Here is a 26,438-nt window from a genome sequence, read left to right on the forward strand (position 1 = left end):
TTTCTTTTTGATAGCAAACATTTATTTCAACAGTCAGACAAAGCACAACTTCCTCACGCCAGCCCAGGAAAGACTGAAGGCCAAATAGGGCTGCCTTGAAAAATCTTTCCGGAAGGTTTTTCTTGTTCCATTTCCTGGAAGCGGTCACGAAGCTGTGCTGATGAGCCACTCTATTTGCTTGAGAAGCCACTGTCTTGTATCCCACGCCAACCAACAGAAGCTAATGATGTCTGCTAGAAAAACACCGCGGAACAATGGTCTAAGGCTTATATACAGAACCATCCAACAAATTTCCCCACTCACACACACGCATCTTTTAAAAAATGAAATAAAATGAATAAGCATTGTCTTGACACTGCCTGAAGTATGCTGCCACATGTATTTTCTCTAGCAAAGTAACAAATATTTATTTACAGTGGTACAAAGGTTAAACACTTGATTGACCAATCCATGGTAAGTATAAATCAGCCAATGGCAAATAAAGTTATCATTTTAAAAAAGCCTTTAGTTTCGTATTAAATGACTGCAGAGACCACAACAGTTGAAATTATTTAAATTACCAGAATACAGGTATATATAAATCTTTGTGACCCTCGTGAAAAATTTGTACATATGACAATATATGGTATAATATCAAATACAAAATATAGGAATACATTCTACATTCAAGATATACATAATATCACTTATAAGAAAGTGGCAACCACTAACATAGTTTCTAATATCTGCAGTATATTTTGACATTTATTTGAGATATATTCCTTCATTTTGGATTTTATATTTACACTATCAGATCCTTAACAAATTATGCGTCACTTTTCATAAAACATTTTGGCACAGACTATCAAAAAATATTTATATAGTAATGTCACAAAAGTCTCAACTGAAAACATAAAAATAAGTCAAGGTATTCTAAATCAGCATGAAAATAATGAATCCATTCAAGGTCTCTTATCTAACCTTCCAACAGTGTAGTAAAACATTATTTGTACATTCTTTTTTTGGCAAGCTTCAGAGTGAAAATAAATGGCAAGTATACAACTCACATACTACACAGTATGGCAACTGTTGCACTTATTGTAAACTGTACTATATACTTCAGCCCTCGATTGGCAGATGATTGTGAGAAGTTTACTTTAAGTGCAACTCTGCAAGTACCGCACAAAGAAGGACAACACGGAATCTGCAATATAATATCCCCATGAATAAAGTTTCATCTTGTACACAGACATAGAAGCTGAATTGTTAGGCATCCTTAAAATTCAGCATGGTAAGAGAATACACGGAGGATGGGTTCATTGGGCAGGTAACACTCAATACCACTTTACCTTGCCATGTTCACTGAACTGCAAAATCCACAAGAAGAATGTATTCCAGACTCGCCCTGCCTTATGTACAAATGGGAGGATGCACTTGAAAAGACTGTGAGAGCAGTGAATTTCAGTCCAGAAGAATACAGAATACATAAACATCTTGTCTAGTTCCTAGAGAATGGTGGATGACTCACTTGATTTTACAATATTACACTGAGAAACAACATTGGTTACATAACGTTCTTTCTCTCCATCAGTGGTAAAAGGTTGTGAAGTTGTGAAACTGATTTTGTGTGTTTGGGTGCGTGTGTAATGTATGCATGTGTGAATGACCAAAGGCACCAGAACAAGCAACTATGGACACAGAAACAAATTATATTCTGTTGAATTGTACATTTAAATTTAAGCAAAAAATGGGGGTATTTAGCCACAATTTTCAAGGTTTTTGCCATTTATCTACAATAAGTTCAACTGAACACTAAGTTAGACAGAAATGCTGTGCTAGAAAACTAAACAAAGATACAAATGAAACATAACTTCATTTACTCAGCAAAATGTCCAGTGTCAATTAAAATCTAACAGACAACATTTGGTCCCACTCTGGACCAGAGTGTGACAAATGTTATCTGTTAGAACTGAATTAACACTGGACATTTTGCAGTTACAATTTCATGAAGTATTTGGGGTTATCATCCTAAAGACAACAGCTACGGACAAGCTCCATTGCAATTAGACTAAATCATGTAAATGCATACTTAATTTACTGTACCAAATACTGTATGTTTTTAATGGAGGACGACATGCAGTCTGTTCAGTAAGCTCTTGCCCTTGAAATTGTATTTTCTTTGTTCTGATATAAATTCCTTCACTTACAAATTGACTTGGTGACAATGTAAAATATAAAGTATGATGAACTAATTTACCTTTTCACTAGACATTTTCTATTTCAGATTCAAATGCAAAATGAACAAATTATGTCTAAAACCATTAGGATGCCTAAACTCATAGGACTAAATCCAGATAGGATTCCAGAGAAGAACACATTACACTGCTTAAATAGAAATATCACATATACAAGGGTGAAGCTAAGCCAGTATTTTTGTTTACATTTAAGCATTAGGCATTAATGTATTGTAACACAACTATGAAAAATATTGATACAGTACTCACATATGCTAAAATGAGATTTTGTGGTACTTTGTTGTATAAAATCAAACAGCAAGTATAGTGTGATTTTCCAAATGCAATGCATTATTTTGACTTAGGCTACAAAGCAAGCAATAGTTATGTTCTGTCTGTTGTGCTCACACTTGATTCACAATCCTGGGAATGCTTTTTGATTAGGAATTTTGAGCATTTACTGGATTTAGAATCTTGGGAACACACTTATTTTAGAACTCTCGTGTTAACACAACTGCACTTACTGACTGTTTGGGGAATGGTCAAGCATTTTACATGTAAATGCATTTTTCAGAGATATGTACAGTACAGCAACCACATAAACAGTAACCGCCTTTATGCCATGTCCTTATAGCTAATATTCTATTGATACAATCCGGTACTAAAGGATAAAATGCAAGCAAACTGCCATATTTGGACAGTGGAATGGAGGCATCATACCATAAGAATACATAAAATCATCAACACAAAAGCCACACAGCAATCATTTTATGCTGTATCCAGAAAATTTATCTTGTGAATTAATCTGTTCTGGTTATTTTTTTTCCCTAGACTATCTACTTGATTCCTTTAGTTGAAAACTAAATATTAAAATTAATCAATAAACATCGTTTTTAAACTATCAAATTTTAAATATTGACAAATTTTAATAAGGGTGGCGCTCTAGCACCAGTTGTACAGTATAAATATTTACATTGAGAAAAAATATATTTTTTTCAGAACAGTTGCAGTATGAAATTCTTTTTTAACAGCACCTAGACTGCCAGGAGAAGAGTGCCAATCTCTGTGGCTGTAGAGAGGGTTAAATGTTAAAGTAAGGGCACTAGACAAAAGTGAATCATTTAAAAAATGCACACCTTCTCCTGCATGTTTCAAAAAATTTGGCACGATAAGAACACCTTCAGAGGTTTTTGCAGGTAGACTGTGTTCAATTTTTGACTGAAACAAAACAAAACAAAAAAACCTGCGGGGAGCATCACAATAAATTGTGCTTTTGTGTGAATATGAAAACAAAAAACAAAAGAATCTTTGAAACATGCACGATACAGCTTCCGTAATAGAAAAAGCAGTATCTCTAAAAAGGTGAATGATGGATTGGCTTGTAATGTACTCTTGACAGTTGGGGGGAGCTGGGTGGGGGGGGGGGGGGGGTGTTTCCAAGGACTATAGGCTGCACAATTGACTTCTTTCTCTTTTGTAAATCCTCTGATCAAGGCCACGCACAAAGGTAGTGGTTGGTAGGGAGACTGCTCACTCCTTGAAAACCGGACTGGCCGACATTCCTTTGAAGAAGATGTTCCGGGCGTTGTCCGGACTGGTGCCCCGCTCCGGGATCAGGATGATGTTCCCTTTCCTCCGCAGGGTGGAGTCCCGGCTGGACGCGATGGACAGGGTCTCGGAGGCGGCCTCGCTGCCCTCCACGGGCGTCACGCGGATGGTGGTGATCCCGTGCGGGTGGTGATGGTGGTGGTGGAAGTGATGGTGGTGGTTGGAGCCCAGGTCCGGGCCGGAGCAAGGCCTCCTCCGCTCCAGGGGGCCGGGCACGGGGATGGGGCCGTAGCTGTCTTTCAGCGACTCGCAGCTCTCCGAGTCCCGGTTCAGGTCGTTGAGCTCGAAGGACTGCCGGAGGCTGGGCCTCTCCTGGGGCTTCCACTTCCAGGAGCCGCTCCCGTCAGTGGAGGGCGGCTGCACCACCGGCCGGCTGTTCTCCGGGTGCGCCTCCACCCGCACGATGCCGCCGGGCTCCTGGTCGGTCAGCGCCTTGTACCGGATGGACCCGGTGCAGCTGACCGTGCTCCCGTCCGAGCTCTTGGGGCTGCCCTGCAGGAGGCCCTGCTGCTTGGACATGGCGATGACCTGCATTATCCGTGGCTGGCTGTTGGTGCGGCACACCCCGCTCTTCTCCGCCACCTTCAGCCACTTGGAGCGGGCCGAGCCGCCCTTGGGCGAGGCGCTGATGTTCTCCTGCGTCTCCTCGGGGATGTGGACCAGCTGGGAGGAGCCCGGGCGGGACTGGATGGAGACCCTGGCTCCGCCCGTCATCCCGCTGCTGTTGTTGGGCATGAGGGGCATGCCGCCGGGGGTCGGCAGCTTGACGTACTGGCCGCCGGGCGGGTGGTGCTCGCCGTTGACGCCCACGCGGACGGGCTCCGAGTTGCAGCGCATCTCGATGCTCCGCTGCGGGGAGTGGCCGGCCTCCGTCTCCATCACCTGCAGGGAGAGCTTGCGGCTCTCGTTCTTGGTCTTCCACTGCGAGAGCAGCTGCTTGGACCGGGTGGAGTCCATGGAGGCGTGGATGCTGGCGTTGCGGCGGGTGACCTCCTCCACGGCCGGGGTGTGGGTCCTGGGGAGGGTGTTGCTGAAGGTCACCATGCTCTCCTTCCCCATCGGGCTCCGGGGGCTGAGTATCTCCACGTCGGCGCTGGCTCTCTTCAGGTTGCCCAGGGAGCCGGGATCGCGCGGGTTGCGGGTGAGGGTGGCGTTGGCGTGCGGGGCCAGGCCATCTGGCCCGCCGCCTCCGCCGCCGCCGCCGTTCTTGATCTGGAGGTGCCGTCCCGCGTCCTGGCTGAGGTCCGTCAGAGAACGGATCGGGTCTCGGACCGGAATCTGCTGGATGGAGGTGTCCTCGCTGGGTTGGAAGTTGCCTACAGCATACAAGCCCTGTGGGGCGGGGGGTATGGGAGGGGGGGGGGGGAGAAAACACTGGTGACAGCGCCTTCCCAAGGTGACACTTGGCTGCATGCTTCATTAACATTCATTAACAGGATTAGGACATTTCTGCTTGTTCACCTGCCCTTTGGGTTCCAACAGGAACATCAAGATATTATATTGCACCTCACCTCTCTTTTCATGTTGCATTTAAAAATAATAAGCAAAAAGCTAAAAGTAGTATATCTTGTTATGTTGGGAGGGGGGATGAAAGGAAAATTTAAAAAAATAACGTACTGTCCTAATTGTTTTGTTTATGCAAATGACAAATATGTGTTCAGAAACGGAGTCTGTTTCCTTCAGAATAAAATGGCTTCTGGTTTACTGACTTAATGATTTGAACTGACTTCACTGACATTCAGTGTGAGAGAGAGGCACTTCTTTATAGTCTATTTCAGCTCTAAACATCTATTGGACTGAGTTCACTGTTGGTGTCAGTGGGTCAGTGAAAAAGTCTGTGCTACTGTCCGGGGAATTGTGGAATGTACAGTAAGCAGTGTCATAGGGATGCTCAGGGACGGAAGTGCTCTCGTGTGAAAGAGAGGGCATGCGTAGGAGGGATAAGATATACATGCGTGGGTTGTGTATCTGCCCAACAGTTTTATTATTTCTTACACAACAACAGCATAACTCTTTTAAATGGCAAGGAAGTAGGGGAATGTGTTCTGACATTGTGCACTTGAAGTCTACTGTTTTAGCTCACAAAGTGGAAAGTCTGAATTACGGTTTGATTTATATCTGAATTTTAGTTGCGATGACAATCATTCTGATTCACTGACATGCATATTTATATGCTTATTATAGCAACACTACATATTTACATATTTAGCATTTTGTGCATTTGGATTCATAAAGACCTGCAAGCAGCCATCTCATTCTAAACATATCCTTGCAGGACTGAAGGACATTCATGTGAAATAAATGCAAGCCAATATACAGGGTTATTTGTACAGCACTAAGGGATAACCACTTGCAATTGCATTGAGAGGCATGCATATATTCCAAATGCAATACAAAATGCATAATACATCATCAGCACTGTAAATCAATAGCTAATACAGCTAAATCAATTCAGTTAAATAACGGGCACACATATAAAGCTTACTAAATAGACAGCCACGCCGCCTCCGATGAGGAAGCCGCAGTAGACGTCGATGGCGTGGTTTTTGAACTGGATGATGCGCGTGAGCCCGCAGATGATGGCGCATATGATGAAGGAGAAGACCAGCAGGGGTTTCAGCAGCTTGGATGAGTCCGTCAAGGTGGCGTTGAAGTACATCTGCGAACACACGTCCTCTGCTGACCGATAAACGCTAGCTAGATAGATAGCTAGAGGGGCTTTCTCACTCCAAGGTGCATTTGGATCCGTTTGAAATGTGTGTGAAATTCACCTTTCATTGCATATGTGGCCTAAAAACAAGTTGCTAAAAAGTTGCGGTGTGAAACTCTAAATACTAGTTTATATTTCCGTAACTCCAGCTGTTTGTTCTGTGCTTAAGTTGGACTTCACAGAATTGTACTGAACTGTACTGAACTGTTATGCAGAAAACATGTTATTTGTGTGCAGGGTGTAATAGAGTTTGATGAAACCGCTTCAGTGAGTAAGTGTGAGGGGGGCATTACTTACAGAGACATACACAGCAGCAAAAGCTGCCAGGGTTGCATGCTGGGATGGAAAAGACTTCCTGTGAAGAACAAAAAAATAATCACCCTCAAACACAATGACTCTCTCCAATATAATCACTCTGTCCCACAATCACTCTCCGACACAGTCGTTGCGTGCACAGTCATTTTCTCCAGCACAGCTGGAGTCTCCAATAATAGCACTCCAACATTCACTCTTCAGCAAAATCATTCTCCAACACAACCGCTCTCCCAACACAGTCGCTCACCTACACGACTACTCTCTACACAGTCTCTCTCCCACACAGTCTCCTGTGGTAATTCACTGACTCAGACACTCACCCACTCAATGAGTGTCAAACGCAATCAATCTCTTCATAATCAAGTTTTCAACGCAGCCAATCTTCAATACAGTCACTCTCAAACACAGACACTCTTCCATACAATCACTCTTCCAACACAATGCCACACACTATAGAATAAAATCCAGGGTTCACACTTTTTTCACACTTGCCTGGTCAGACAAATCGGTAAGAAATCAGCTTGCCCAAACAAAATTTATACCTGCCAGCAAAGATTTGGCAAAGTTTACCGGTGGCATGAAGTGCATGAAAACCAGAGCCTCTGCACTCTCAGAAAAAAACGCATTAAAAATATATAAAGGTACAAACGCTAGTCACTGATAATGATAATGATAATGAGGTATATAAAATTGTACCCCTAGCCAACAATACATACTTCATTTGTACCTTTTTTTTCGCTTGTAAAGGGTACTCATTTGAAAGTAAATAGACCATTATTGTACTTTCAGGTTACATTTGGCAAATGTATTCCCTAAAGAACAAGAACAATGTATCCCCACTTCATTTCTCAGAGTGTGTAATAACATTTGGCATAATAGGTATATACATGTAAGCGAACTGATCCAGAGAGATTTACAAAGTGTACTGCACATACGAATTAGCCAATGAACAGTGCTAATGCCAGGTCATCAGGGTTGCAATTGATATTACGTGCAAGAAGGAAGAAATTATTATAGTTTGATTAAGGAACAGATGGGTTAGGGGATATCATTTTAGACTGAGCATAGGCCTGTTAAATAACTCCATGCAAAATGTACAGGTTTAGGTGATCCAAGGTACAGTTTAAATGGATATATTTTCGGTGTGCAGCAGAAGATGGGCAGCAAGTCCACCGCATGCGGCCAGAGTAGAGAATAGACATGATTGAGAGGAGGGCTCTGTTAGGGACAGTAAAGCAACCAGACCTGGGTCAAATACATTTTTGTTTTGGATTCAGATACTTTTCTGTGCTCTATTTATCTTACCTGGTGTAATTGAGCCAGCCAATATGACCAGAAGGTGGGGTTTGCACTTTCTGAGAGTATTTCATTGGTTTCCAATACACCAGACAAGATCAGTAAAGCGTAGAAAAGTATTTGAATCCAAAACAAATTCGTATTTGACCCAGGTCTGAAAGCAACCAGTGCATGAGCAGTGGAGTGGTCAGGCAAGAGTGTCTGGTTTGACAATAGATTGTACAGTAGATAAGAGGGAGCTGAACCATAGACCAGGGCTAGATAGATTTTCTGTTTTATTCAAGCCACCACCAGCAGCTACTGAAGGAAGATGAGGAGAGGTGTTACATGCGTATTTTGGTTTACTGCAGGTGAGATGAGCATCAGCATTCTGAATTATTTTTTATTATTTATAATTCATTATCTGGTATCAGATAATGAAAAGATGTTACAAATAATTAGATTAAGTATTGGAAGAAGATTCATCTTATGGTTATGCAGTAGATTTTGGAATTTATAAACAATGACCATTTGCATAAATCATAGTGACAGAGAGTGGCAGGTCCTCTGTCACTGTGATTGCTGGGCACACTGAAAATGTCAACATGACTACTTGCTTTGCCTTCACTACACTCACCATAACAACCGTAAAAACAGTTTTCACGAATTGTATTTTTCGTTAAGAAGCTTGTATTTTAATTAATATTTATCAGGGACAATGCGCAACGACTTTCAGTCTACGTCATAATCACTTTCCGACACAGTCTCCAACACAGTCACTCCCCAAAACAATCACACTACCACATAATCACACTCAAACACTATCAGTCTACCAAATAACCACTCTACAACACAATCAGTCTACCACATAATCACTCTACTGTGCAATCAGTCTCAAACACAATTTCTCTCCAACACAATCAGTCTCTAACACAATCACTGTCCCGTTCATGAAAAATTCAGCACACAGAGCACCCCGCACCACTACAAATAAACACTGTTTATACTCATAGATATTCTCTGCAGGCATGATACAGAGCAAATGACATCATTAAACTTTCACTCAACAGTCATACTAATGACTTCTGTATTCACAAGAGATCTTCCACACCCCTCAAATCATACCACTACAGTTCAACTTCACAGTCACCACAGTTTAGGACACAGTCTGGAGAACACAGATGGCCTGACATTTCTGGAGGGATTCTAAGGCCCAGATTCAATCTAACAGCAATGCAGGTTGTCCAAGTTTAAATGGCAAGCAAATATTTTGTATTTTTTGTGTACAATATTGTGAGATCTTGGGTCACCGAGTGAACAAAAAATGTTATATAAGAAACAAAACACAACTAATTCTGATATGTGCTACTTGGCTTAAAACAAAAAGCATGTTGTAGTTTGAAAAGAAAATTGAATTTTTTCTCAGTCTTCACATGTACTGTTAAAGGTGTCCAATACAAGCTGTATGCACATTGGGGATGTTTTTAAATTTATTTTTTACACATTTTTAAAGTATTCTTTCTGTACCTTTTGTACTGCAAAGTGAAAAACTGTTAACTCAAAAAAGACGTGTTAACTCAAAGCATGTTTGCATGGTTGTGCGTGGGCGTCGGCCTGTTTCTTTCCTGCCGGTCTTTCCGCACAGCCATTTCGTAAGTGCTCGTGAGCTGAGCTTTGTGTGGGCTTACAGGAGTGACATTTCCAATTTTTTGATTCAGTATATTCTGTCGCCAGACCCCTGCTGGACATACTCGAGCGATTCAGCTACGTTCTGCATTACAGCTGGACAACAAACGACAATCACGCATTCAGTAAACACGCAGCCTGTGAAAAAATACCGCAAGAATAGATTCTTGTTGCAATTAAAAAAATAGCCTGATAGTGTCTGACCGTATTTGGGCGGAGCCTGCCCACGCGGTCCTGACTGACCTGCCCGCATTGATGACAGCCGGGTCGGCCCCGGAGCAGATGTCTTCCATGATGAAGGTGTTCTCGTCGCAGGAGGTGTTGAGCGTGGTGTAGTTGGGCTTGCAGACGGTGAGGAAGTAGGGCGCGTGGTAGCCCGTGGACAGCTGGATGATGTCAGTGATGAGAGCGGTGGCGCAGAGCCCGAACACGTGAACCCCTGACAGGGAGATCGGGGGGAAAAGAAACACTCAGGAATCAAAGATTCCACAGGCTAACTTACAGAGAGTTCTTTACCGATGAAGCGGAAATATTCTAATTAGATTAATCTCATCAATAATCATGAATGGGTACGGCCCATGACAGACCTCCTCATAAATAATCATGTTTTTCTGATGTGCGTTTAACTGTAATACAGGAAAAACAACTCTGTGGGATTCTGTGGGCAACCACAAATGCAGAGCTTACACACAACATGATCCATGATGCACACTGCAGCAGGCTCACTAGCGCTAGGGCTACGTTAGGATAAAATCACAAAGATGCAAATGTAATTTCTATTTTCAGGCTGAACTAGTCTGAGATTCTGAGCGGCAAGCCTGCATCTCGGTTTACCGTCCAATTTACCGTCCGATTCACCGTCTGATTCAATTTGTATCAAATAGTATAGCGGCTTAGAGCTTTCAGTGGCTGGCAGTTTAAGCACCCAGTAAGCACCGCCTCCTGTTTCTCACTTCTGAAACTTCCATCCATTTTGCTGCCAGGGAACTACTTAGCTGGACTCTCAATAAATAAGACAAATATATCTGTTGTCAAGTTAGATTTAGTGTGTGGCCTGTGGTTTGCAGTTTGCTGACCAAAGTAATTGGCCAGAAAACGCATTGGGTTTGGTGATCTGTCCTTTTTTATCAATCATGGAAGTTCTATTTAAGTGGCCTGTCAGAATGCAAAAGGAGTATTTGTGCCGCACGGCACTGACAAGAAAATACCAGAAGCTTTGTGGCCAACTAGTAGTTTTTTGTCAGCATTTCATAGGAATGGGTAATGAAGCCAAAGAAAGCTCACCCAGTGGTCTAATGGTAAGAATAATGGTTTGTTTTCTGTAACCTCTTGCCTTTGTGATAAACTATAAATAGAGCCATCAGTTTGTCTCCTGTTGCTTTCTCGAATTGCACTTCAGTCCTCCGCCAGCTGGAGGTCATGATAGCCTCTTTGTCAAGCCCCTTCTCAAGCAATTATCCCATTTGCACCACCTTAATAATCTAAGTTGATAAAGCAATGGCCACTAATTAAACACAGATGATGATACAATATAATTGATGACTATCTGGTATGTTCTTTTATTTGAGGTGTTGCATGTCTGGCCTATATATACATTTTATCTAACTACCTCATTCACCAAGTCATTGACACAATAATCAGTTTTTAAATGATGAAGTACAGAAATGATCACACTGAAGGCACACTTCCTGTGTGTTATGCTTGTGAATTAATGAACTACACTAATTAAAAATGCTCTGTTTCCCCTTCTCCAAAATGCAAGCTACAGTTCACATGTAAACATACTTTACTTCCAAGCACAGGTGCTAAATTTCATGCTTGTAGGAACACTCAAAGAAAAAACTATTTTTTTTATTCACAAGCACTTATGAACATGATCTTTAAAGGAGTCAGAATTATTGAAATGGGTATTTTCAAAAGCAGACATGAGCCATAATTCCATTATCTCCACATTTGCATTCAAGAAGGCTGGTTTGGTAAGATAGTGGAAATTTCTCATTAAAATGTTTATTTAAACTTAAAAGGCAAGAAATAGACAGAATTTTGTATTATTCATCTAGTACTGAATCACCAGACCCCCGCGCATGTGATGTGCAGGCTCTGGGCAGGTTATGAAAGGTTCGGTATTCTCAAACAGAGTCATTTCCCATGAATCCAAGGTCCCCCCAACTGTTTCCGCCCACTCCCGTCAGGACCATGATTGACAGAAAATCCCACAGAGAGCTTCCACTTGAGTGTGAGCCCACCTGCCTCAAGCGACCCCCCTGACTGATACTTCATACAGCTCTGCTTTAAATAATAAAACACCCACCAGCTGACCACTCTGAACCCTCGTGAAATCCCATACAGCAGCTCCATTTAACTGTGTTGTGGATAATTACTTTTTTTCTTTCCTTTTTTTTTTACAAAATGGAGGACCTCTTTCAAATCCACTAACTTCAATTTCTCATGTTGCAATGTCAAGTTCATTACTCTAATATCTTTGAGTTTGATGGACCGCACACCATGAAGTAAAAAGCCAGACAATGCTTTTCTCTGGAATCCAATACAAAATGCCACCATCAACGCCCCAGAGGGACAGTGAAAATATCAACCTACCTACAAACCTGACGGCTCGGCGGATGTAGGAGTTGAAGTTGCAGCCGGCTGCATTGATGTTGGCCTCAGCACCCCCTCCTCCCCCACTTCTTCTCCTGGTTAGGCAGCAGTACAGAATGCCCTCTCCGATCATTATCTGTGCACAGATCAGACACAGCAGGCATGAGGAGTTTACATTTCTTGGGGGGTGGAGACATGGACCTTCTCACCTATGGATCAAGGAGTGGAAATGGAAAAAAATGTGAATGTGCTGTAAGCCTTTTCAATGGGGCTCTTTCTCAAATACAATATTTAATGACTTTATTCAGAAAACCTATAATGAATCTAATGCTCCGATTTGACATGAAGGTTAAATAGGTATGTGTATGTTGAGCCTTGAGAAGCAGCAGTGAGGGAACTGATCTTGTTACCAGAAGGTTCCAGATCTAGATCCTTCCATGACACTAGGTACTCTTTTTTTAGCTTTTAGCTTGGAACTTAATGGGAACCAATTCAGTAAAAAAAACAAGGTACATGAATATATGAATGCAAAGCAACATCTCTGCTTTGCCAATATGTTGAGTAAATGAACGCTATGTCACTTTTGACCATGGAGATGCTGGGTTTGAGTCTTCTGAGTCTGGCTTGGCTGAGAGACCAAAGGAGACCTGAGCGCGTGGAATCGGTCCCACAACGCACCAGCTTGTGCTGATTAAATCTTTCCGCTGCAGGGGAATGGCTGGCAGAAACCGCGGGGCCGCATGATCGCGGGCTCTCGACCTGGATTTCCATCTGACGGCTTAAAAGCTGCCCAAAATACAATGGAAATGTAGAGCAGGGGATGGCGCCTGCGGTGAGAAGAAAGCCGCACAGTGTGAGACTATTACCACATCAAAGGCAATCACGGTGCTCCACGCTTTACCAGCTTTCTGTTTTTTCCTAATTTACAGGTAAATGGAAGCGGTAACGAGCGTATTGCCTTGTAGGGTATTGTCAGATTTAGGGATAATGGTAAGCATTTTGTGGGCGCTAGAGTGCTCAAAGTTTATATCTTAGCTCTTATGATTCTTTCTACAACCATAGACTAGTGATGTCCATACTGTGGTTTGATAGCCAGTGGAGGGTCATGAGAGAGGTTGAGGTGGGTACCAAGATGCATGCATATTAATTTGAATTAATATTCACACACCTAATGAAAAACTGCAATAGACACCTGCATAGCACTAGTGACAGTGTAGTTGCTTGCTGCACATCCTAAAACCGTTTTATTTACATATTTGAATGTAAGTCAACTTAAATTTTAATAAGGGGTGGATCACAGAATATGTATTAAGTGGGTCAATGTCTCAGAAAGTTTTTGAACTTCTTGTGCTTGATGACACTAAGAGATTAGAAAATGTTTTCTCTACAGTCTTTCTAAGAAATATGTATAGGCCTGCCTAGGATGCTCTTGGGCTTACTTTGGCACCAAGTTCAGCCTGGGGCATTATAAATATTTGATTTGTATACAGTTTATCTGTACCTACTCCCTCCTCTTGCACACTCGTAACATGCATTATATGCACCTTGCCAGGAAGGCCTCATGAATCACCCTTGGCTCCAAATGAATAAATATTATTACTAACAATTTTAATGCACTGTGAGACCTTTCAGGATTGCGTCTGGTACACATCTTTGATCTTTCTTTCTCCATAAAAGACAATTGGGTTAGTGCATTGGCAGGTCCCCTGTAGACTGGGTTATGTACTGGCCTTTGCACATCAGATGAAGTTCCCGGTGGACTGGGAGTGAATTAAACTGGTGCAATGCAGACCCATACAAGGCAATCAAATTTAATTGGAACAGAAGAAAAAGTTAATGAAATGCCTGGGAGATGAAGGAATAGTCATTCCCTGCAAAATTGCACCATTACTCAGTACAGGTGAGGTTAGAATATGAATGATCTATTGACTGCACTTTACTGAGTAAGGAACACATAATTTTTAGATGCGCCCATTTACCACCTTCAAGAAATCAGGTCAAGCTTGGCATTCAGGAACAAATGCTGTACTTATTCAGAAATTAATCCGGAAAAACACACCAGGGAACTCAGTTAATGTTAAAATTGGAAATTTGTGGTACAGCAGCAGTCTGAACTTTAAACACAGGTGACCGACTAGGAGTTTAAGTAAGAATGGTTTCATAATTTGACAGTGGCAGAAGACACTTTGTTTACAGCAACAATGTGAAACATCTGAATCATCTTTGCAATTTGCCAGCACACTGAGCCAGCCAGAACTGGAAGGCAAACCAAAGTGGTGTGTGTGTGTGTGTGTGTGTGTGTGTGTAAGATGCCTGTGTGGAATTTTATATGGAGGCTACAATGCTACTCATAAACACTATACCCCTAGGCAGCAGCTTCGTAAAAACACAAATGAAAACAAGAGGTGAAAAAAGGACATTCGTATTTCCCGATGGTCAGCAAAATGGCAGTGGCCAGGAGACATCTTAAATGGAAGGCGAACGGATTTATTTGTGACCTCACAATCAAGGCTCGGGTCGCCCGCCCGCCCCCTGGTGACAGGGGTATGTCCGCCTCGGGCTGGCCGAGTCGAATCAGATCTGACTGATATGAGGCGAGCTGCGAAGGCGCTGGGAGCACCAGGGAAACAAAAGCCCCGCAGGTTGCTAGGAAACCCCGAAAGCGTGTGTCAGCGGATGTAGCCTGCATTTTTTTTTTTGCCAGGCAGTTCATGGAGCTCGGGAGAATAATTTCTGTTAAAAGCACTGCACAAACCAGGGTGAAAATAGCTTAGCAGAGCCGATAATGGGTTTAGCACTTTTCAGAGGTACGTCCATGAAATAAACAAAAGAATGTTGAAAAGAGAGGGGCTGGGCAATCTGTCAGGGGGGTGGGAGGCTAATTCACGAGTACAGTATTAACTAGTCCTTTCTGATGCAAGCCCCAGAAACTCAGAATGGTATGTTGGTATATGTATCTTTAGCATCCTCACCCAAAATAACATTCATAAACAGTTTTTCACTGAGGCTCTGATCTATGGCTTCAAAACCTATCTCCTGGAGGAAGAACTTGCCAGTTCATTTTACTGCCATTTCCCTCAGCCGAGTGTTAGATTCAAACATGCAGTAAAATGTTTCTTGAGCGCAGTATATTACAGCTGTGCCATTGTAGCTTAAATTTTTTGCTTCTTCGGTCAAAATTGATAGAAGTGTCAAACTGGTGGGTATGGTTACAGGATTTGAGGCTGAAGCAATCAAGAACACGTGGAAGCTTCCAGATGTTGGTACTTGAAACTCCTCCCACCACCAGCACCACCTGACTTACCGTGACAGCGGGTCCAGAGAAGGCCAGGCTAAACAACATGAGGAAGGGGACAACCTCGTGTGAGGGCTCGATGTAGGGCATGCTCAGGCTGCGGTCATTGCAGCTGTAGCCGGAGCGCACCGGCTTGAACACGTCCGTCAACTCCAGGAAGTACAGGCTGACCACCGACGACGCCAGAATCGGGAGCTGCATGGCAGAGAGAGAAACCCCAAATGGTAAGCCACTGAGTGTTGAACATACCGGCGACCCCCAGTTTCAATCAACCCTTACGGGCTACAAACCGGGTTTCGAATCTCCTCAAATGTTTTGTCAAAAGACCAAAACTGACATGAATTGCTACTCAATGATTACATATGAACCTATTCGAGGAACTGCCAGCATTGTGCATCAGAATGTGAAAGCACCCCAAAAACATATTTATTTCAATGTAAATATTCTGCTTCCTGCTGCAAACACCAGTGAGAATTTTCACTGAGCCTCAACTAATCCGTCACAGATCTGAAGACATGCATTTAGCTTGCGTTGCATTGCAACTGAATTGCATATTTAGTGCCTTCCAAAGGTGCATGTGGATGGATTCTTTAGACTGACCTGCAATGAGTTTTTGATTTTCCTACAAGATGTAGATTATGAAAATGATTTGGAGGGAGCTGATCCTGAATCAGTATTAAGAGGCAGAAATGACCAAGTGTGTCTTGCCACAGTATACTTATGTGCTTGGGAAGGCACTGCATAAGTGAGTGAGGAATATGCATGCTACCTGGCTTACAGTCCTATCACAGACTGCCACTGACATGCATACATTAAAAAGGGCTTGCTGTCACTTTACATTGATTAAATCACATTTCTCTCTTTGACTGTAATGATGACTCACTCAAGGATGTTACCATGGCCCTGACAGTGAATATAAGACAGTGCAGACTTTAAAACATAGGACATGTGTGACCCAGCATGACATTCAAAAAGATAGCATCTAAACACCTGTTTTTTCTGTATGCAAACTGGGGTAAACCATGGACAACAGAAGCCATTTTTTCTCAGCGCAAGCAGAGGTTGTGTGCCTATTAAAATGCAAGCTAGACTGATACCATAAAATTCTTAAAGTAATTCATAAATTCAGCCATTTTTCCCAGAATATTATGTTATACTGTTTTGTACTGTGATAGATTGTAAAGTTAGTTTATTTGGAAGGACCGTAACAAGACAAAGTGCAATATACATTCTGAACAGTAAATAGCTGCTTAGTATGGACAACTATTATGATTCATGATGATGTGGGATCAAAATGTAGGAGCACAAGCATCAACAGCATTCTTTAATTTCATGCTTTGCTCTGCTTTAATGTGCCGACAAACAGAAACTGGATTACAATAAAATGATTACTAAATGTTTTTTCATCATATTGCCTGTGGATTAGATGTGTAACAGCGAGAGCTAAAGGTGCACCTAAGCAAAATCATATAAAGTAAAACAATCACCAAACAATGACAGGTTATTTAGAAAAAGATATTTGTATCCCACTGAAACATATGTGCAACCACTGAAATTTGGTAAATTTGGATATGCTACGTCAGCAAATGGAACATCAGGCTGCATTGATGCAGAATTCAGTTTTACCATCAGAAAACAAATTGTAAAAATGCAGAAGAAAATATGTGTTGCATTCTGAAAACCAGGGTATACAGTATTGATCATGGCATTGAATTCACATTAGCACTGTTTATGTTTAGCACTTTGGTCATGTTTGGTTATTTAATTAATGTCTCAAAGGTTAAAACTAAAAGGTATCAGTGAAAATATCTAACTGAACAACTACCCAACCAAGTTATTGTTGCACGTATGTATATTCGTATTACTGCTTAGTTCCCAAGCCTCACACATCAGACACACATTTAGGATCGGTCTCATGCCAAAGCAGCCAAGATGCTCGATTTACAGCATCTTAGACGGAAAGTTTAGTTGCTAAAGTAGGACAACACTTTATGTCCCTAACTAATAGTGTGGTCAAAGCCCAGATAACAGAGTGTTTTGCTGAGTCAGCTTTATTATTCAAGGCTCTGAGTTTCCCCATTTCCCTGCAATACCTCCCCCCTCTTACAGCTAAGCAATTATGTTTAAGTGTTCTGAGAGCTGGGTTTCCTCAGAGATAGGCCTCGCTGGATATTGCATTTTTCTTCCTTTTACCTCTCTAAGCAGAAAAACACACTATGGTTAAGGATGCCAGAGTATGAAGGGAAAGGTTGCAATAGACATTCAAAATGAAAGGCTTGGATGATACTGTAGGTGAAAATATTTGCAACTGAAGATGTAACATTGATCATATGACTGACTCAGGTGCCAAACACAATCAGTTTGTATATGTCAACCAGTGTATGTGAAATGTGAAATGTAGTTGCATACATGCACTACTGAACTACTATCATTTTGATGATTTTTTAGTCTTAAGCATATACCAAAATGTTCACTGGAACAAACTCAGAGCAGGTATCTATAAATCCACATGCCTATGTATCTGGCTAGCATAGTAGAGCTGGTGGAGTCTGGCTAAAGTTATCAACCATGGTATACAATTGACAAACACAATGCATTTTATATGACTTTAAAGGCTTTTGGGGTTGAAGTAGAAACCAAGTAGAAACTACAGCAGTTTTTTATAAATTGTCCCCCCATTTCAGGGCATCATAATGTTTGGGACAAATTGTGTCACAGGTGTTTCTGTTTATTCAGGTGTGTTGAATTGCTTCCTTAATGCAGGTATAGTGCAGCTTTTCAGTATCTAGTTTTGATTCTAGTATTTTGATTACCTTTCGAGCCTGTTATTGCCATTTGTCAGCATGAGGACCTGAGTTGTACCAATGAACTGTAACGTAACTTGCACTTCCGTAGTTGCAATGGATTATGGTCACTGTACTCATTGCAATGCTTATTTCTTTGTGAACAGTGTTGAGTAGCTGCCAGTTAAAAACTACAATGTAAAAAAACAAGCACACTAAGCTTGGAGAAAAACAGTTTATCCACTGAATTAAGAAAATAGTTCAACGCCGAAAAACACAGAAATGTCACTTATTCCCTCTGCACTAGACACAGTAGTGCTCATAATGATGTTACATTTTTATATAAAGGCAAATGCCACATAAAGTTGGAAAAAAAACATGACTAAATAGTAGACACTTTCATGGCCTACATCATCAAAAAAATGCACACGCATTTTGGCAGTGGAAGCACGGCTTTTTTATTACAGAAACTGGAGTGACGAAAGGAGTTGGTTCAAACGACATCTTTTTCCTCAGCTGCCAAAATCTTAACATAGATTAAAAAGTTTTTGAGTTAAATACATTCTTTAGTTCAGAGAACTTACAAACATAAAAAAGTTTCTCTATCAATGAAATTTAAGTTTTCTGAACAAAACAACAAATGAATATTAGTTGGCATAATGACTTAAAAAATTAAATCTCAAAACTATAACATTTAGTGAAGCAAGTTGCCTTGAAATTTTGGGTAATCTGACTTAAAATGTTTTTTTTTACAGTGTATGCCTTTAAGGGCATAATATTAGAGCTGGCCCGTGATTGAACGTGATTGATGTCCACCGTTGGCTTCACAGGAGGAAGTCTCTTGAAGTTAGAGCTGTAAATGTGGCCCTGCTGAGCGACCCAGAGTATATGTTTCTGGCGTGGAATTAACAGTAATTAAGCATTTCTTTTCTAAAGGGCACTCTGCTAGAAACACAGCGTGGGCATTGAAATGCCATTGTGCCAATCAACCTCCTGCACTTTACTGTTCGCTACTCTGCTCTTACTATGGCCATTGCTACTATTTATTCTTACTACTTTTAATACTACCACAATTACAACCGTTATTACTCATGTTATATTTAATACAACCATCACTACTACTGTACTATACATGCCGTTGCCATGTGTACAATTACTACCACCTCAACTACAACTGTTACTGCTGTTACTTTTACTACTACCATCACCATTGCAGCAATACTACGACAACACAGCTTCTACTACCACAACTGCTACTACTAATACTACAACTATTAATAATACACAAGTGTAATCTGTATCTGCTCTTCAGAATGTAAAATAAAAAAGCAAAAATGTACCATATGATAACATCATATGGTCAGCAATTTTATTCTCCCAAAGATATTAAAATATTCATGTTATGCAATCCTGAGTGGTTGCACAAGGCTGGTAGGTCTGTGATAAAAGGCAAAGACAAACCGGCAATTTCCCAGCTGCAGAGACACTCTTGGCTTTTAACTCCAATCGCATCTAGAATCTGTTACTTTTTTGGAAGTAAAATGTGGTTCATGCCCATTTATGCATATTTGTCTGAACTTTCACAACATCCAGCAACAGTACCCACAATTCCATTTCAATCAGTTTCATACAGGAAAGAAAATAACTAAAAATGAAAGCTTTACCCTTATCCCAGGTACAGCCCACAGAGGTTTCTGAACAGATGCCTCCTGAATCTGTACTGTCTTTCAGAAGGTGGACCAGTGTGTGGGCAGAGAGAACAAACACAATCTTCACACTTCTAGCGATTTGTGCATGGGCTGAGCTTCAGGTGAAGTTCTGCTGAACCATGACCTCAGGACAGATTTGTGGTTTGCGTGAGAAATGTGCCTCTGATCTGGTTCCTTCATGGCCCAGGGTGGCCCTCTCTGCACCAGATAACTCCAGCAGCTCCCATGAGCTTCCGACAGCTGACAGGAATATAGGTCAGCCATGTCACTACCGAGCTGAAGACTTCACATAATAAGCTGCTACTTGCGTTGACTGCCCTCCCTGTGACCAAGCAGTGCACTTTTGGAGGAAATATTTTCTTTAAAAAGATCCACTTCTAGACTAATTTAGCTTAAACTATGGTAGAACATCAGTTTCTCCCAACCAAATCTATGTAACAGCTACATAAACAGATGCTTCCCACTTGTCTTATGAACAGCTAAAACTCCACATGGTCTTCTAATGCTTTTTACACAAGCAGTCCTATTATCATATAAAACAGAATATTCTATTGCAAACTGCAGTCCAATACACAGAGGGCCTCCTATCTATTGGAACATCAATGACTGCACAAACACCACATGATAGTTAACTATAAATAGTATTTACAAAACTGCCCTGTCTTTGTTGAGGAAGATGACAAATTTGCAGTTACGTTGGGCTGAAGTATCTGTGCCCACCTATTATGGATTTTTCCTTCCGCCTCGTCTTTTGTTCTTATGTAGACTACAGACTGTAATTTAAGCCTGAAAAGGACACCTACACACACAGAGCCCAGAATGGGCAAAACCGCTTGGTGGAAAATGACAGTTATAAAATAGAGTCGATATTTGGCCATTGCCAGTCTGGAGAACCGATGTACAGGCTGCCATGGAGATGGGTTCCTCCTTCCCTTCATGCCCTCTGTTTTTCCCTCCTTGCCATCTCCTTAGGCAATGGTGGTTGGAGTCCCAGAGCTGTCCAAGGCTCTATCTTAGTGTAGTAAAGCCATCCAAAGAGATTTATGAAATCAGGCACTTATTCATTCACTCGTGGAATTCCCTCTTCTGTGCCTTCCCTGGTCATTGCAGAAATTTCAAGAAAGCATAACTGCTGATAGCTCCTTCAGGAGTGTATTGCATTTAGGGTATCTACAGCCTACTGCTTTTTATGTAAGGGTTTCTCCTTCCCTATGTGAATCGATAAACTGCCACAGTAATGGACTGGTTCTGGTGAGACACTTTTGTAGTATGGACCACAAGCATGGATGGATATTTTCATAGGCCTCTTTCTTTGTACATTTATATAGGTCACCAAAAATACTTGTCACTCTTTGTTCCACCCATTCTCCACAAATACTGTTTGGTATTGGAGAGGGCTGAGCTTAGTATTTAAGCTCTTGAGTAGCCTAAATCCAAGCCAAACAAACAGGCATGGGAAGCTGATTGCTGATCAACAAAACAAGCACCCAATTTAACTGTGAATCAAATTTAAGGATAAAATTGATTGATTTCAGGCCTGAGTCAACATGCAGTGAACACTCCTTATTGGACTACCTCACACAAGAGGTTATGGCTGTCCTTTCCCACAGCAGTGCTGGAACTGCACTGGCATAAGTGCGAAGCCAAAGCTTGGTGACCCTACGTGCTTTATTTGATTTATATCGCATTATACACAGACCTGTGACACCAGATCGAGTTCTGCTGTCTGCCTGCTTTGAGGACTGAGATTCAAGCACAATAAATAAAAAGCCAGACTGTGTCTCATTGCGCTTCTGTCTATGTCTGCCTACATTGAGACCAGAGGGCAGCATCCCTCCTTCCTCCATTTTGCAATTCTGTTTTTTTTTGGCGGTGTAGATAGATGTGACTTAGTTAGGCAGTCTGCTGACCCCTCTGCCCACAGCTGGTTCATGGTTAGGTCAGCATGTCTACCAGGTTGGGCAGAAACAGGTCCATAATAAGACTGAAAACCAATCACTGGGTGTGATGAGGCATATGGCTTATGCTCCAGTTCTACAGTGGAAAAGGTTATCCATGAACTCTTTGAGGGTTCACAGAACCACACTCCATGATCACACTGTCTCTTTTACCTGCAGCTCTGCACCGGTGACTATCTCCTTGCCCTCACCTCCCCTCCCCCCACTCAAACTGAATCACAAAGGACTAGTGCTAGATATGACATTAATAAATTCCTTAAAGAGTAACACTGCAATGGCTTTGCAATACCAGAGCAAGAAAGAAAATAATTCTCTGTGCTTTTGTTCTCTACATGTCTAGAGTGCCTGGCCAAAGTAAACCTTCAGTTTCTGCTACAGTCTCTGCTTCTAAATTGGCCATGGAATCACCAGTTGATTACTTGGATCTGTATTTAAATGCAACAAGAAAGTTCCCAGTCTTTAGTTTTAGACTTTTCCATGAATATTCATTAAAGAGAGCCAAAAACCTGTGCTCAAAATAAGATCGTTTAATGATTTTATTCATTTTTGTGCCTGATTTTGTGAAGAAATGCAGATCTTTGTGCAGTGAGTCATTATTCAAACAGAAAGAGGTGGACCTCTATACTATGTGTATGTGTGTGTGTGGGTGGGTGGGGGCTGCAGGGTTTGATTTTTCAAATATTATGCCTTGCGAGCCATAAAAAATCTAAATAATATATAAACAATCTCTCTCTTCCTCTCTCTCTCTCTCTATATATATATATATATGTGTGTGTGTGTGTGCGCATGATGTGCGATTGCATACCTTTTAATAACATAGGATAATGATTAAGCCATAGGATTTATTCTCTTGGCACTCTTTCTAATCTGCTCAGCACCCAGGTCAATATGTGAGAATATCTGTGATGTATGGATTAACAGTCTGCTTTTAGATGTGTTCTTGAAGGAACTGAATTCCTGGGAAGATATGTGCTTCCAGTGGCTTACTTTCCTGTTTCCCCAAGCTATCCGCAAAAACCACAGAGGCTTTAAATGGCCGATGTCATGACTGGGCAGGTAAATTGTGATTTGCTAAACACACAGAAGATGGACTGTTAAAAGCTTTTATTTGATTTGTTCGATGAACTGAAGGGAAAGCGCACTACCTAGAATTTGCTCGATGAAGAGGAACCAGTGGGACCTTTACTGTACCTGTGTTCTCTGGTGGAAACCTATTTACCAGCACCAGAATTCATACTCAAATTTAATCCTTGTGTCCTTTGCTTTGATTCCTAAGTGCATGGCAGTTAGATTGGATCTAGTAATTAAGGTTGCCTGATTGTGTATTCTAAAGAATCATCTGTACTGTGACGCAAACTCACTTCAACTGCTCCCATGAAATGCAATGACAGAGAGATTGAACCTCAGCTCAGCATGAAGAAACCACCTCATTGCTGTTTGAGCCAGGACCATATGACCTTACAAGAACGGGGATTTTTAGCAAGCAGCATCAGTTTAGCCATTGTTCTTAAGCCAGAGTCATCCCTGATGTTTGCTTATCCCTACATTTTGAATAGCCATTTGCTCTTCACTGCCATGATCTCCGTCGGTTTGGCTAATTCTGTACTGTGGAGCGTGTGGTGGCAGCTGCTGATTATTTTCCACTGGCTGAGCTGCATACTGAGGTATGCAGAATGCATGACTGGATAGAGCAGTTGCTCTTGCATGATGAGACAGTTACAGGCCAGGTGACTGAAACCCTTTATAGCCAATGCTACAGTCAATGACATGCTTCCCTGTAGCCACAGTTCATACTAGAATGGTCAGGATTCAATTCCAGACTGTGGGATGAATCCATGCACTCAAAATCCAGTGTCATAACCAGGATAAGCCAGCTTGGAGCTCCCCAGAGTTTTCCTTTTTTACAGTAAAGCAATTTGTTGTATTTTCTTATCTTCATGCCAACCATTTTAACTGCTGATTCTTTTCACTTTGCACACTACAATTTTGAAGCTTTTGTAGACACTGGGTTAGACGGAGACACTTCATGTTCTATTTCTGTAAACAGACCACAGACACTCGGTTGCTGGGTTGGGGTTGCTGATGCACACTGAGACAGACACCCCACCAACTGAAACCCCTCCCTTCATCCATCCCCTCCCAGGTGACGCTACAGTCAACTATGTGCTAATGGTCACTGGCATGGCCCAGATTCATTACCAGACCTCAGAGCCCAATCACACCCTGCCTTAACATGATAAGCCATCCAGCAGCCACCACCACACCTGAATGTGTCTGTGTGCACCTGCATCCTCCAGTACCACTTATAGGAATGCCAATTCCCTCAACATATCCTGTCCTATTTCTGTACATGTGTACAATTACCCATCCCCCACAGTGTTTTTTGTCCATAATTTATCACACATCAATTTAATGTCCATTAACAGTGATACAGTACATTGGGTAAAGGATAACTGAAACCTTGAGTAGATGCTTCCCACAAACATCTGCCTATGACCAGCACTTTTTCAATGGGTCAGGGGTGACATACATGCAATTTGTCAAATAGGTTTATATTAAGCTATTAATTATACTAATAGTCCTCTATGAATCATCATCATCATCATCATCAATATATGCCATGTCTTGCAATACATGGTGACAAATCGACTACAACCCAAACACAATTATCTGAAATCACACATTTGTCTGTTTCATTTTTTTTTTTTGCCCGCGTGGGAGAGATATAAATCTAGAAAAGAAAGGATAAATGCGATCCGCATTTTTATCGTCAAAGTATGAATAATGATGACGAAAAAAGACAAGCACCTTGCATTTTTATAAAGCCAAACGAAAACATAACAGTCGCTTTCCAATTACCCCCCCCCCCCCCTTTTTTTTCCTTAAACGTAATTAACATTTTCTTACAATCATGTGCGTATATGGTGAGATGAATATAACCATATTATATGACAGAAAAAAACAATTTTACATGGCAAGGCCACAAGACTTGAAAAAATACATTTTCTACTATTACAACTTAAACCGGGGTAAACTGAAGTTTTTCGCACTGGTACACAAATAAAATATGTTCTAATGTATAAAATGTGTGAATTGTATGTTAAAATGAAATATTCACTTAACACTTAGGGCAGTCCTAGTTCTAGGTCTATATAGGCTAAGCGTATTACTAGCGGTGGTCATGGAGACATTTCATTGAACGTGATCCTCATACGAATCTACCCCTGTAAATGGATATACTATAATCGCTTTAGCCCTGGAAACGACTGATTATTTTCTGAAGTGAAAATAAAATGAACATATTTAGTAAAACGAATGTAATATCAGTTATGTAAAATAAATAATGCCACACGCATCATGTGCTCTGGATGCTCAAGTACAAGTACACCTACCTCAACAAAATAGAAGCAAGGCAACAAGGTAACGCTGTCTTTGGTCACCTTTCCTTTTTGTCTTTCTTTTGCAGACATGTTCGATCCTCTGTCTATCTTTGACAGTGGGAAAAACAGCCAGCTTTAGAAATAACGGATCCTGTGTCGTGTTCGCTTAATGAAAATTAGGCGAGCACTGTTGCCGCTTTCTCCATCCTCAAGTGTCGCTATGAAGAGTGCAATTTTCCCCGCAGCTCACAAGTCGCGAGCTAACCGACTGCTATTGAAACCCAGCAGCAGCACCAGACGTTCAAATGCAAACGCGGTTGACAACCAAAGCTAGTGAGAATACAGGCACCATGAACACCCCTTCTCCACGTCTAGGTTTATTTATTGTTTTGTTGTCGCTCCCAGTTTTTTTTATGTGCAAATAACCTAATTCTTGAACGCAACGTGATAGCAGAGAATGCAAAGGTAAGATATCGAGGGAACTGACGTCAGAAATTTGGTCAAATCTTTTCACACGGTGGAGCGCACGCGGAAACAGACGCGCATGCACACCGAAACAGCGCCAGCATCCCCACCAGATATGTAATGTGTTTCGCACACATATCATGGATGCCAGATGTATGAGAAGAGTAATGCATTCATTAGACATCAGTTGGTATCAGCAGCGTATCTAACATGAGCCCTGACACGTTCGTATTCAACATTAGAGATGGTTATGTGGTTTATTTGTGAGTCATCTGTTTCTACAATGTTATAAAATAAAAAATTAAGAAATTAAAGAAAAAACGCTGCCTGTATTGTGGCACCTATATGCTCTGTTTTTTTCTATACATTTCATGTCAGAAAGCCTCCTGTAAGACAGAAAAATACAAATAGTTAGGTGACACATATTGTATAATATTACATTA

General features: G+C 41.4%; 1 protein-coding gene across 2 annotated transcripts; it reads right to left on the reverse strand.

Moving 5' to 3' along the window:
• plppr4a (phospholipid phosphatase related 4a) lies at positions 1–26,086 on the reverse strand. Of its 2 annotated transcripts, XM_064338606.1 has the most exons (7): positions 25,543–26,086; positions 15,710–15,895; positions 12,406–12,541; positions 10,051–10,246; positions 6,829–6,886; positions 6,307–6,480; positions 1–5,153 (listed from the first exon to the last, which is right to left on the reverse strand). In XM_064338606.1, the coding sequence occupies exons 1-7, from the start codon at positions 25,618–25,620 to the stop codon at positions 3,744–3,746; spliced, it is 2,238 nt and encodes a 745-aa protein (XP_064194676.1). In that variant the 5' UTR covers positions 25,621–26,086; the 3' UTR covers positions 1–3,743. The 2 variants fall into 2 exon arrangements, with proteins under 2 accessions (XP_064194676.1, XP_064194677.1); XM_064338607.1 differs by lacking the exon at positions 25,543–26,086 and having other exon boundaries at positions 12,414–12,541; positions 15,710–15,842.
• Between the last annotated feature and the right edge of the window lie 352 nt (positions 26,087–26,438).

This window comes from Anguilla rostrata, chromosome 6 (genome assembly GCF_018555375.3).
Source record: "Anguilla rostrata isolate EN2019 chromosome 6, ASM1855537v3, whole genome shotgun sequence".
NCBI classification, from domain to species: Eukaryota; Metazoa; Chordata; class Actinopteri; order Anguilliformes; family Anguillidae; genus Anguilla; species Anguilla rostrata.